Source organism: Carcharodon carcharias, chromosome 20 (assembly GCF_017639515.1).
Source record: "Carcharodon carcharias isolate sCarCar2 chromosome 20, sCarCar2.pri, whole genome shotgun sequence".
Classification (NCBI taxonomy): domain Eukaryota; kingdom Metazoa; phylum Chordata; class Chondrichthyes; order Lamniformes; family Lamnidae; genus Carcharodon; species Carcharodon carcharias.
The window spans coordinates 24,597,578-24,611,060 of NC_054486.1; the positions used below are offsets into that span (position 1 = coordinate 24,597,578).

The 13,483-nt window shown below is 42.7% G+C and overlaps 1 protein-coding gene across 7 annotated transcripts in view; it reads right to left on the reverse strand.

The window, feature by feature from the left end:
* ltk (leukocyte receptor tyrosine kinase) overlaps positions 1–13,483 on the reverse strand; it is a 223,944-nt gene that overhangs the window by 82,712 nt on the left and 127,749 nt on the right. For all 7 annotated transcript variants that reach the window (XM_041214429.1, XM_041214427.1, XM_041214431.1 and 4 more), the window contains 2 exons: positions 12,940–13,090; positions 7,244–7,375 (listed from right to left, as the gene is read on the reverse strand). In XM_041214429.1, the coding sequence (XP_041070363.1) occupies positions 7,244–7,375; positions 12,940–13,090 (283 nt within the window). The remainder of the gene's footprint in view (positions 1–7,243; positions 7,376–12,939; positions 13,091–13,483) is intronic.

Below are 13,483 nucleotides of genomic sequence, written 5' to 3' on the forward strand. Positions count from 1 at the left end.
AGGTGCCAGGAGGTGAGGAAGGACTTAACTCCAGGGCGGAACCCAGTGGGGACATGTTTAAATTTGTACAAGCTCTTCCAAACTTTGAGGAAAAAGATATTGAAGCATTCTTTATTTCATTTGAGAAGCAAGCTAAACAGATGAAATGGCTACAGGAAAACTGGACATTATTATTACAAAACAAAAACAGAATTACCTGGAAAAACTCAGCGGGTCTGGCAGCATTGGCGGAGAAGAAAAGAGTTGACGTTTCGAGTCCTCATAACCCTTCGACAGAACTAGGTGAATGCCAGGAAGGGGTGAAATATAAGCTGGTTTAAGGTGGTGGTGGGGTGGGGGGGGCGGTGGTTTGGGTGGGGGGAGAGAAGTGGAGGGGGGTGTGGTTGTAGGCAAAAGCAGTGATAGAAGCAGATCATCAAAAGATGTCACAGACAGCAGAACAAAAGAACACATAGGTGTCGAAGTTGGTGATATTATCTAAACGAATGTGCTAATTAAGAATGGATGGTAGGGCACTCAAGGTATAGCTCTAGTGGGGGTGGGGGGAGCATAAAAGATTTTAAAATATTTAAAAATAATGGAAATAGGTGGGAAAAAGAAAAATCTATATAATTTATTGGAAAAAAACAAAAGGAAGGGGGAAGAAACAGAAAGGGGGTGGAGATGGAGGAGGGAGTTCAAGACCTAAAGTTGTTGAATTCAATATTCAGTCCGGAAGGCTGTAAAGTGCCTAGTCGGAAGATGAGGTGCTGTTCCTCCAGTTTGCGTTGGGCTCCGCTGGAACAATGCAGCAAGCCAAGGACAGACATGTGGGCAAGAGAGCAGGGTGGAGTGTTCAAATGGCAACGACAGGGAGGTTTGGGTCATTCTTGCGGACAGACCGCAGGTGTTCTGCAAAGCGGTCGCCCAGTTTATGTTTGGTCTCTCCAATGTAGAGGAGACCGCATTGGGAGCAATGAATGCAGTAGACTAAGTTGGGGGAAATGCAAGTGAAATGTTGCTTCACTTGAAAGGAGTGTTTGGGCCCTTGGATGGTGAGGAGAGAGGAAGTGAAGGAGCAGGTGTTACATCTTTTGCGTGGGCATGGGGTGGTGCCATAGGTGGGGGTTGGGGAGTAGGAGGTGATGGAGGAGTGGACCAGGGTGTCCCGGAGGGAACGATCCCTACAGAATGCCAACAGGGGGGGTGAAGGGAAGATGTGTTTGGTGGTGGCATCATGCTGGAGTTGGCGGAAATGGCGGAGGATGATCCTTTGAATGCGGAGGCTGGTGGGGTGATAAGTGAGGACAAGGGGGACCCTATCATGGTTCTGGGAGGGAGGCGAAGGCGTGAGGGCGGATGCGCGGGAGATGGGCCGGACACGGTTGAGGGCCCTGTCAACGACCGTGGGTGGAAAACCTCGGTTAAGGAAGAAGGAGGACATGTCAGAGGAACCGTTTTTGAAGGTAGCATCATCAGAACAGATGCGACGGAGGCGAAGGAACTGAGAGAATGAGATGGAGTCCTTACAGGAAGCAGGGTGTGAGGAGCTGTAGTCAAGGTAGCTGTGGGAGTCGGTAGGTTTGTAATGGATATTGGTGGACAGTCTATCACCAGAGATTGAGACAGCGAGGTCAAGGAAGGGAAGGGAAATGTCAGAGATGGACCACGTGAAAATGATGGAGGGGTGGAGATTGGAAGCAAAATTAATAAATTTTTCCAAGTCCCGACGAGAGCATGAAGCAGCACCGAAGTAATCATCAATGTACTGGAGAAAGAGTTGTGGAAGGGGGCCGGAGTAGGACTGGAACAAGGAATGGTCCACATACCCCATAAAGAGACAGGCATAGCTGGGGCCCATGCGGGTACCCATAGCCACACCTTTTATTTGGAGGAAGTGAGAGAAGTTGAAGGAGAAATTGTTCCGTGTGAGAACAAGTTCAGCCAGACAGAGGAGAGTAGTGGTGGATGGGGATTGTTCAGGCCTCTGTTCGAGGAAGAAGCTAAGGGCCCTCAGACCATCCTGGTGGGGGATGGAGGTGTAGAGGGATTGGACATCCATGGTGAAGAGGAAGCGGTTGGGGCCAGGGAACTGGAAATTGTTGATGTGACGTAAGGTGTCAGAGGAATCACGAATTACAGTCTAACTTAGTGGGTGGGGCGCATGAGGTATATGCTTCGCCATCAGAAGAAATGTCGGTGAATTTTGATGTGGTGAAAAAGGTTATTTTGAGTGCATATGAGCTGCTTCCTAAAGCATACAGGCAGAAATTTAGGAATATGAGAAAGCAGCCTGGGTAAACTTATAATGATTTTGAAAGAGTAAAACAAAGTAATTTTGACTGGTGGATATGGGCATTAAAAATAGAGCAATGTATGCAGTTCTTAGGGAAGTAATTCTGTTGGAAGAATTTAAAGATTCAATCCCTTCAGTAGTGAGAACTCATGTGGAGAAACAGAGGGTTGATTCTGTAAGACAAGCAGCAGAGATGGCTGATGATTATGAGTTAGTTCATAGAACTAAACCCTTTTTTCATCACCCTTTCAAATTGGTAAAGGATAGAAAGCGGGAAGGTGAAAGAAAGGTAGGTAGTCAGGGAAGAGGAGTAGCTGGAAGTTCCCAGGAAGTTTCTTCTCAGAATAAAAAGGAAGGTGCTGAAGGTAGAAGTGACATTTAAAAATTAATGTGTTTTCATTGTAATAAAATAGGGCACATAAAGTGAGTGTGTTGGAAATTGCAGGAAAAATCTGTTGGAATTGTTGGGGTATAGAAACACCCTGGAAGTAAAAGTACTGTGGGTTCCGGGGTTCAGGCTTAGGAGAAACCAATGGTTTGTGTACAGATGAAACAGGGAGAATCAGTGATAGGTGAGGAAGTGGGAATGTGTTCACGGTTTATTCAAGAGAATTTTGAGGAGCAGGTTGCAGAAATGTTTACAGAATTTGTGCATGAAGGGAAAGCCTTTCCATGTGTACAGGGTGGAGTAGGTAAAGATGTTAAAATTTTAAGAGACACAGGGGCTAGCCAATCTTTAATGTTGTGGGATAGTGATATTTGTTATTCAAAGGGAGTATTGCAGGAGCAGGTAATAATAAGTGGGGTTCATTGAGATGCTAAATCTATTCTATTGTGGAAGGTAAATTTAAAAAGCAAATGGAAGACAGGTGAAATTGGTAAAGGATAAAAAGTGGGAAGGTGAAAGGAAGGTAGGTAGTTATAGTTGGAATGGTGGAAAAATTGCCCATTGCAGGGGTTCAATATATTCTGAGTAATGATATAGCTGGATTGCAAACGTGGGTGATGCCTGTGGTAGTTGAGCAGCCTGGAGAAGTGTTTTCAACAGAGGTGTTACAGAAGGAACATCCCAGATTGTTTCCTGATTGTGTTATAATGAGATCAAAGGCTCATAAGGAAGAACAAAAAAAAACAAGAAAGGCAGGCAGTTCAAAGGCAAGAAAAAGGTGTTGAAATCCAAATGGCTGGCACTGTGTTGATAACATTGTTCAGGAGGAAAGAATACAGGACAATTCAGCTGAAGTGTTTAACGCAAGGAGATTAGTGGAGTTACAGAAAATGATTTGCAATTAGAACAGTTATATCAGAAAGCTTATTCAGAAAAAGAAGCAAACTGTATTCCATTATGTTATAACCACTGGGAAGATATTTAAATGAGAAAGTGGAGGTCGAATCATATCTCAGCAAATGAAAGCTGGAGGGAGGTGCATCACATTGTTTCCCATTAGGGTATCGAAATGAGATTCCGAGAATTGTTCATGAAATTCCAATGGGAGGGCATTTAGGAATTAGGAAAACGCAGGAAAAGATACAGAGGTTTTTTTTGGCCAGGACTTCATAGAGATATAGTCAAATTCAGTAGAACCTGTCATACACGTCAAATAACAGGAAAACCACAAGCAATGACTAAGCCGGCACCTTTAATCCCAATACCAGCATCTGAAGAACCTTTTACCAGGGTCGTGATTAATTTTGTAGGACCCCTCCCTAAGACTAAAAGTGGAAATCAGCATTTACTGACAACAATGGATGTGTCTAACAGGTTTCCTGAAGGAATATGTTTAAGAAATATAACAAGTAAGGAGGAGTTAATTAAATTTTTTACAAAATATGGTGTACCTAAAGAAATATAATCAGGTCAGGGGTCAAATTTCATGTCACAGCTGTTTAAGGAAGTAATGAACAGTTTGGGGATAAAACAGTTTAAGTCAACAGTGTATCATCCGGAGTCGTAAGAAGCTTTGGACAGATGGCATCAAACTTTAAAACTATGATGGGAGCTTACTGTCAGGATTATCCACAGGGTTGGGATAGGGGAATTCTATTTCTGTTATTTGCTATTAGAGGTGCTCCTAATGCATCAACTGGTTTTAGCCCTTTTGAACTAGTTTATGGTCATGAGGTAAGGGGACCACTGAAATTGATTCATGAGAAATTGGTGGGTCAAAATTCAGAAACTGTTCTCCTGGATTACATATCAAATTTCAGGGAAAGATTGAACAGGGCATGTGAGTGGCTAGGCAACATTCAAAGACGTCACAGCAAATGATGAAAGTGAAGGCAGATATGAAAGCTAAAACTCGCAGTTTTATCTCTGGAGAGAAAGAACTAGTTTTGTTACTAGTACTAGGTGATTCATTAAATGCAAGACTTAGTGGGCCTTACAGGATTGAAAAGAAATTGGGGGAAGTAACTCATTTAATAAATACTCCAGATAGAAGAAAGAAGCAGGGGATGTGTTATGCAAATATGCTTAAAAAGTACTTTGACAGGGAAGAGGAACAAAAAGAGGTATTAGTGATGGTGGATGATGAGAGAGGTAGGTGTGCAGGACTCTGAAATTGATTTTCCTCTAAACAAATTGGATAATGAGGGGGTGCTTGAAAATTTAAATGAAATATTGAGATACCTTCCAAGCAGGTTCAAAGTGATCTGGAAAAGCTATTGCAGTCACACAAACCTATTTTGTGGAAATAAGTTGGGAACGATGCATTTAGCTATACATGATGTATGTATAGAAATTTCATCTTCAATAAGACAACATCCTTATAGGTTAAATCCAGCAAAGTTATCACAAGTACAAAAAAATTGATTTCATGCTTCAAAATATTATCATTGAGTCTAGTTGCAGTAACTGGAGTTCGCCTGTTGTACTGGTACCGAAACTGGATGGAACACAAAGACTGTGTGGACTATCGAAAAATGCATGCAGTGACAAAAGCGGCTTCATATCCTATACCATGGTTGGACAATTGCATTAGGAAAGTGGGACAATCGAAATTTATCACAAAGATTGACTTTCTTAAAGGATATTGGCAGGCATCGTTGTTGGAGAGAGCAAAGGAGATATCAGCTTTTGCAATGTCAGTGGACTATATCAGTTTAAAGTCATGTCATTTTCTATGAAGAATGCACCTGCAACATTTCAAAGTAACTGCAGGTCTAAGCAATTATGCTGTTTATATTGAAGATCTAATCATTTTCAGTTAGACTTGGGAAGAGCATTTATAGCATCTGGAAGAATTATTCACTTGACTACAAGAAACTAATTTGGAGATGAACTTGGCTAAAAGTGAATTTGCAAAAGCGCAAGTTACATATCGAGGCCATACCACTGGACATGATAAGATTGCTCTGAGAGATGCAAAAGTCAAGGCTATCATTTCCCAGTGGCTACAACAACGCAAGAAGTTTTGAGATTTCTGGGCATGAGTAGGTTATACTGGAAATTTGTACCAAATTTTAGCGGTGAGGTTGCTCCACTGACTGAACTATGAAAAAAGAACAAGAAGTTTCAATGGACACTGGAGTGTCAGAAGTTATTTAGTAGTTTGAAAACTATTAACTATGACACCAGTTTTGGCAGTACCCAATTATGCCGAGCAATTCAAGTTGGCCGTTGATGCAAGCGATACAGGCATTGGGGCTGTACTGTTACAAAAAGATGACACTGGAATTGAAAAACCAATCGGGTAATTTTCACGGAAGCTGAATGTACAACAGGGAAAATATTCAACAATCGAAAAAGAGGCTTTGGATTTGGTGTTAGCGTTGCAGCATCTTGAAACCTATGTTACAAACATTTCATCAGAAACAATTGTTCATACAGACCATAATCTTTTGAGGTTTTTAGACAAGTTTTGAGACAAAGGTGCAAGACATTTTAGATGAAGTCTATTATTACATCCATTTAACCTACGGATTACACATATTGCTGGAAGAGAAAATCTGCTTGCATATGTGTTATCAAGAGTTTGAAGCTTCAAGGAAAATTGGACATCTTTAAAACCATGGACGCTGAACAGGAGTGATTTCTGTTGATACGAAGGACTTGTGTATATATATTATGTTAATGCATGCATATGGTGATGTAACAGTGTAATAAGCTCAGGAGGTATTGTGAGATGGATTATTAAGAAATGAAACCATCTTTTAGAATTATGACGATTCATTTTTTGATAGGAAGGGGAATGTCATGAAGCTATTAATGTATATAATGTTATTGGATATTATTTTTTTAAAACAGAGGTTTAGCCTATACGTGTGTTAATTGGATCATATCCAGCTAGTCTGGGTGCCTTGATGTGTAGTAGTTTTGAGAAGTAAACAGAGGTAGAGGTACATTTGCATTTTGTTGAATAGAGCGTTCAAGAGTGGGGGTGCACCTAGCTAGAAGGCACCAAGCAATGTTTATATTACTAATTAAATTGGTACTATGAAAGGAGTTCAAAGGGCCTGGTGATACAATGAGAATTTGCATTCAAAGAGCAGGCTGGGTATAACTTGAGAGGAGTTTGTGTGTGAAAGACAGAGGCATGTAACATCAAAGCAGCTGTTTGCCTATAACTGTCTGCAAAGGAGCCAAGTTGAAAGGAACCTCATTTTGAATTCGTAAGGTGAAAATGCTTTGCCTGGTGTCTGGTTAAGTCTATCGGTTATTGTTGCCTTAATGGAGATTAATTTGGGAATTTGTTAAAAGTTATGATAGAAGTAATTCGTAGCCATGTGTATGTGTTTAATCTGTTGTAAAATAATAAATATTTTGTTTAGTTTAATATAAAAACCTCTCGAGAACTGGTGGTCTCATTCCTGAATTTAAAGCTGCAACTCAAAACATACTAATTGAAAATGTAGGTTATGACAGGTGTTTAAAGCTTCCCTCTGGGATTTTAAATAACTCAGCCTTTACCAACTGCTCGGTCATAACAAATACACACAATTATGTTTCTAATAACAGAACTTGTATACCTTGAAGATATAAGTGGCTCCTCCACCTCCACCTCCACCTCCTGCCCATTCTGACAGGGCATTATTAGCATTATATTCATCTTCGATGATGGAAGATTCTCCCAAGCATATCTTCTGGGTCATGACATCTTTCTAAAGAGAAAAGCACAGATGCTGCTAACTTCTAGACATCTCTCGTCATGCTGCAGCCATTCTATAGACTGTAGTTTATTTCTCTTAATAGGTGCAGTTAAGGGGAAGTTAGATAAGGGCATGAGGGAACAGTAAGTGAAAGATATGTGCTAGGAGAGGCTCAGGTGGAGCAGAATGCTGGTATGGACCTGTGGGGCTAAATGGCCTGTTTCGGTGCTATGATCCTATGTAATTCTATTCACAGCAGCTAGCTGCCATTGTATGAAACGTGGATTTGTTAGAATGGATTTGAGGATCAGCTTGAAGATAATATCAGAAAAGAGTGGAAAGCTGTGGCTGAAAGATGACCTGCAAACACAGCAGAGCGTAGTTTTTATTGGTCAGGCAGGTAACTGGCATACACAGAATTTCATCTCCATTTCCAGACCAAATGGGTGGAAAATGCACACTGGAAGAGTTTCTTTTTGTTTATAGAGTGGTAAAGGAAACGTTGGATTACCAGCACCAGGGAAATGATGTGGCTGTATAAACTTGATTACAAAATCTAAGGGTAGAATTTTACTCCCCCCGGAGCTGGGTTTGCAGGCTTGCAAAATGCAGCCTGTGGCGTGCGCACCATCTATTTGCCTGACCCTAACCTGTCTTCCATTTTACAGGGAACCTGTGGAGTCGTCGGGAGGCCTGCCACCATTGGGTCTGTTAAGGCCAATTAATGGCCACTTAAGTGCCTCATCGCACAGCCCTCTGCTATTTTACCCATGGCAGGGGGAGACACACACTAAGCAGGTAGCCTGGCAGCTTTAGCTGCGCAGATTGCTGTTGGGCTAAATGGGGGTGGCTGATGTATGACATCTGGGGGTTTCCTGTGCCCAGTGGGGAGGCACCACCCCCAAAGGTCATAACCCATTTACTCCTCCCCTCTCAGCCTCTCAAACCTGGCCTCCCAACCTCCTCACTCCCTCGCTGGGGCCTGCCAATACACTGGACTTACCTTCAGCCCAGCCTCCATCAGCTCCTCTTCTTTGGGGACTAGCTGTAGTCCCAGCAGTGGCTACTGCTTGAAATTTGCTTTGCTGGGACTACAGAGCTGCTGGCCATCTGATTGGCTAACAGCACTCTAAAGGTGGGACTTCCTCTCTGGATGGGGGCAGAACTCTGAATCTTAGCCAACTAAAACATTAAATGACTTAGCAAAACGTGAAGTGACTGCTGAGCAGCCGCTATGGGTGGGGTTACATTCCCCACTGACCCCTTGGGTGGCAGGGTGGGAAACACTGCCATCCAATAAATCCTGCTCCAGCTTCAAATATCAAGGGTTCATGTTATGTTTTCTTTTATTATGTTATGTGGTTGTCGTGGTGTACATGGACTTCCAAAAGGCATTTGTTAAAGCTTGTCAGCAAAGTTGAAGTTCATGGAATAAAAGGGACAGTAGCAGCATGCATTTGAATTTGGCTGAGTGACAGGAAACACAGAAATGGGCATGGCGCTTGGTTGTTTTTCAGTCTGGAGGGAGATATATAGTGGGGTTCCCTGGTGGGGTTAGGACACTCCTTTTCTTGTTAACTGTAATGTTTTTGACCTGAAAACAGTAAGATTAAGGGAAATTGGTAATAACTTTAAAATATTTAGTGAATCTATAATTGGTTCTAAATATACTTGAAAATGAATTTTAAGAATTAAAGACAAATTAAATTTTTTAAGAAAAGCAATCAGCTGTAATTTTTCTAAAATAAGAAAATGTTGGTCCAGGCAACCTGGCGACACTTGACCTGGAAGCAGAACAGGAAGGAGGTTAAAAATATGAAGGCCATGTGGCAATCCAAGACCAGAGAGATGATGAGATGAGATGAGAATTGAGAAGGTTCTGGAAAGACGTGCACCCCATAGGGAAGATTGCATGGGCAGAACTCTGTTTATGTGGAAGCTGCTGCCTACAGAGAACAGAATAAATTCTTGAAGGTAAAGAACTGGAATTCTGCTTGGAAAGACTGTGTAGCTGAAATCGGAATTCTGCCTGGAAAGACTGTGTAGCTGAAACCGGAATTCTGCCTGGAAAGACTGTGTAGCTGAAACCGGAATTCTGCCTGGAAAGACTGTGTAGCTGAAACTGGGACTACACAGGTGGGGTAGACCACCTATGAACGATGTGAGTTAGTCTTTGTATCTGCTGTTCTGGTTTGTGTTAAAGTAAAAGTTACAAAAAGTGAAATCCTGTTGGTAATTTCTTTATTTGGAGGCCATTTGGTAAATTCGCTTATTTTGATTCATGGGGTTGCATCATCCAGTCAGCGAGCAGGGAGTGGGGCCCACTCGCCGACATGTAAAATGATGCAGGGTGACGTTGGGCGTGTGTCCTGATGTCACCCTGTGTCATTTAGATTTTCAGTTCAGCGGCCACTTAAGGCATTTAAAAAAGTAATTAAACTAACTAAAGGACCTGCCTGTCCAACCTTAAGGTTGACGGGCAGGTAAGGAGGCCAGGCGGCCTTTAGAGAAAACACAAAACCTCAGCCATGGGCAGGATGAGGTTTCATGAGGGCTTTAAAATGTTTATGAAATGTTGAAATAAAAGAAATTGACATGTCCCAGCTCAGGTGACAGTGTCACATGAGGGGACAGGTCAGGAATTTTTTTTCCACACGTCCACAAATTTTTAAAGCTTCCAGCGATCTCCCTGAGGCAGCACTTTGCCTCAGGGAGATCTGTGCACTCGTTCACGCACATGCGCGAAACAGCCACCCCCAGCTCAGGGAATCCCACCCCCTGCCCGCACAGGGAACGCACAGCGCTTCCGAGCCTTAATTGGCCCGCCCATGTAAAATGGCAGCAGCCCCCAATTGGGGGGGGGGGGGCGCCGATTGGGAACGTGCCCACCTGCGCCCACTCCCACACATCCCTCCCGACTGGGGGAAAATATTGCCCATGAATCCACACAGGGATCATAACAAACTGGTATGGACTTTGGTGTACGGGGCATAATTTCAAAAGGCACAGAAATATTGTGAACCGTAAGGAGGATTGTTATAAATTTGAAGAGGACTTCAACAGGCTGGTGGAATGGCTGGACAAGTGGTAGATGAAATTTAATACAGAGAAGTGGGAAGTGATTCAATTTGGTACAAAGAATGAGGAGAGGCATTATAAGATAATGGATATAATTTTAAAGAGGGGGTGTGCAGGAGCAGAGGGACCTGGGTATAAGTGCACAAATCACTGAAGATGTAGGGCAGGTTGAGGGAGCAGTTACTGAAGCATATGGGATCCTGGGGTTTATAAATAGGGGCACAGATTATAAAAACAAGGAAGTTATGATGAACCTTTATAAAACTCTGGTTCAGCCTTAACTGGATAATTGTGTCCAAATTCTGAGCATCACACTTTAGGAAAGATGTGGAAACAATAGAGTGAGTGCAGAAAAGCTTCACGAGAATGGTTCCAGGGATGAGGAACTCCAACGTAAATAAAATTGGGGAAGCTGGGGCTGATCTACTTGGAGAAGAGAAGATTAAGAGGAGATTTGACAGAAGTGTTTAAAATCATGAGGGGTCTGGACAGACTAAATAAAGAGAAGCAGTTCCCTTTGGGGCAAGGGTCAACGATCAGAGGACACTGATTTAAGGTGATTGATTAAAGAAGCAACGGTGACATGAAGAACAACTTTTTTATGCAGCATGCGGTCAGGACCAGCAATGCACTGCCCTAGAGTGAGAGGCAGGTTCAATCGAGGTCTTCAAAAGGGAATTGGACAATTATCTGAAGCAAAAAAAAGAATTGCAGGGCTGTGGGGATAAGGTGGGTGAGTGGGACTAGGTGAATTGCTCCAGCACAGACACACAGCTGACTAGCCTTCTTCTGTGCTGTAACAATCCTATGATTCTATCTGACACTGTATCAAATGCCTTTTTGGAAGTCCATGTGCATCACATGAACCGCATTACCCTCATCAACCCTCTGTTACCATCAAAAAAAAACTCAATCAAGTTAATTAAGCCTGATTTGACTTTAACAAACCCGTGCTGAATTTCCTTAATTAATTTTGTCCCAGACTATTGTTTCTACAAGCTTCTCCACTAGCGAGGCTAAGCTAACTGTTCTGTAGTTGCTGGGTTTACTCTTACATCTGTTTTTAAATGAGGTGTAACATTTGCAATTCTCTAGCATTACCCCTTTTTCTAAAGAGGATTAGAATATTATGGACCGTGTCTCAAGATTTCCTCCCTAATCTCCCTCAGCATTCTCTTCTGGCTGGCGTGAGTTGGTGATAATGGCACCAGAAGCTCTGTCCTCCTGGATATATGGGTGGGAATTGGAGATGGCTTCTCACAGCAATAATGAGGTTCATCAAGTTTAACTACTGCAGCTTCAAGATCCATGTAAAAGTGACTGGAAGAACCACTGAACCTTTCTCTCCAATGGGAGAGAGGGCCAAGCTTGTAGATCTGCTCTGGCTATTTTTGAAAGTAGTACAATGCTCTTTTTTTGTAGACATGACTTTAGGAAAATTCATTGAGATCCAATGTGATCTTTCTACCTTCTTAAGTGTATTAAATAGTGAGATGTGATGGTGCATGTCCTAAATGCGGAATTCTTAGCAGTGAGGAGATATGAAGGTCTTGAGATCTTTGATGTCTTCGATTTAAAATTCTCATCATTGTTTTCAAATCCCTCCTTAGCCTTGCTCTTCCCCATCTCTGCAACCTCCTCCAGCCCTACAACCCTCCAAGATCTCAGCACGGCATCCAATTCTGAGCTATTGAGCAGCCTCGATTTTAATCACTCCACTATTGGCAACCATGCATTCAGGTACCTAGCCTCTAAGCTCTCAAATTCCTCCATAAACCTCTCTGCTTCTCTACCTCTCTCACCCCCTTAAAACCAACCACATTGCCTAAGCTTTTTGTCACCTATCCTAATTGCTCTTTATAGGCACAGAAGGAGGCCATTCAGCCTGTTATGCCTATACTGTCTCTTTAAAAGAGCAGTGCTTAGCCCTGCCCACCCCTGTATTTTGTCTGCAACCATCTAAGTTTCTCATTCATAAGTAACTTTCCAACTCCCTTTTAAATTTATGAAATCAGCTTCAACACTTTCTCAGGTGCTACATTCCAGATCCTGACAAGTCTGAGCAAAACAACCAAAGATGACATGTGGAAAACCTTTTTTACACAGTGAGTGCTTAGGATCTAGATGTGGTGGCCTGGGAGCTTGGTGGAAGCAAGGCTTTCCAAAGGGAATTGGATAAGAACCTGAAGGGAAAAAATGTGCAGGAGTATGGGGAAAGGGTTGGGACTGGGACTAAATTGCTCTTGCGGAAAGCCAGCACAGGCTTGATGGGCCAAATGGCTACCTTCTGTGCTGTAACCATTTTATGTTTCCATGGGGAATGCGACATCCTGCTCCACAGTCAAGAGGGCAAGGCAACAATCAAATGTGGGTCTGATTCATGATGGGTGCGTCGTTCAAGTCTAGAGTCCCCTTGTCTACTTGCTCTTGATACATTCACACTGTTGAGTCAAGCACCCTTCATCCTTCATACAAGATTTGTAGGACACTCCACATACCCCCGGGCAGGCGTCTTCTCCTTGCTGTCCAACCAGGATATAAATAAGATCATCCTTCTCCAGATGAAAGATGGCTGAAATGAAAATTCCATGTGACCTCTTATTGCTGTTCCGGGCTCCTTTCCCACCAGCAGCTCCATAAGCCGACACCCTAGAGAAAAGGGATTGATGAGGGACTGCTGAAATCAGAGCAGAGACTAAATAGATAGAGGTCTATTTGAATTAGCACTGGGACTAGACAGCAAATATGATCAACTAGAATCAAAACGCAGACTAATGAATGATGGACTAACTGGAATCAGAGCTGGAACTAACCAGAGTGAAGGAACTACTGAAATCAGAACTAGTACAGATTAGTATAGGGGATTTTTAAATTCGTTCTTATGATGTGGGCATCATTGGCAAGGTGGTTGCCCATCGCTAATTGCCCTTGAGAAGGTGGTGGTGAGGCGCCTTTTTGAAATGCTGCACTCCATGTGGTGTAGATGCAACCACTTGGGGTGGGTGTTCCAGGATTTTGACCCAGTGGCAGTGAAGGAATAGC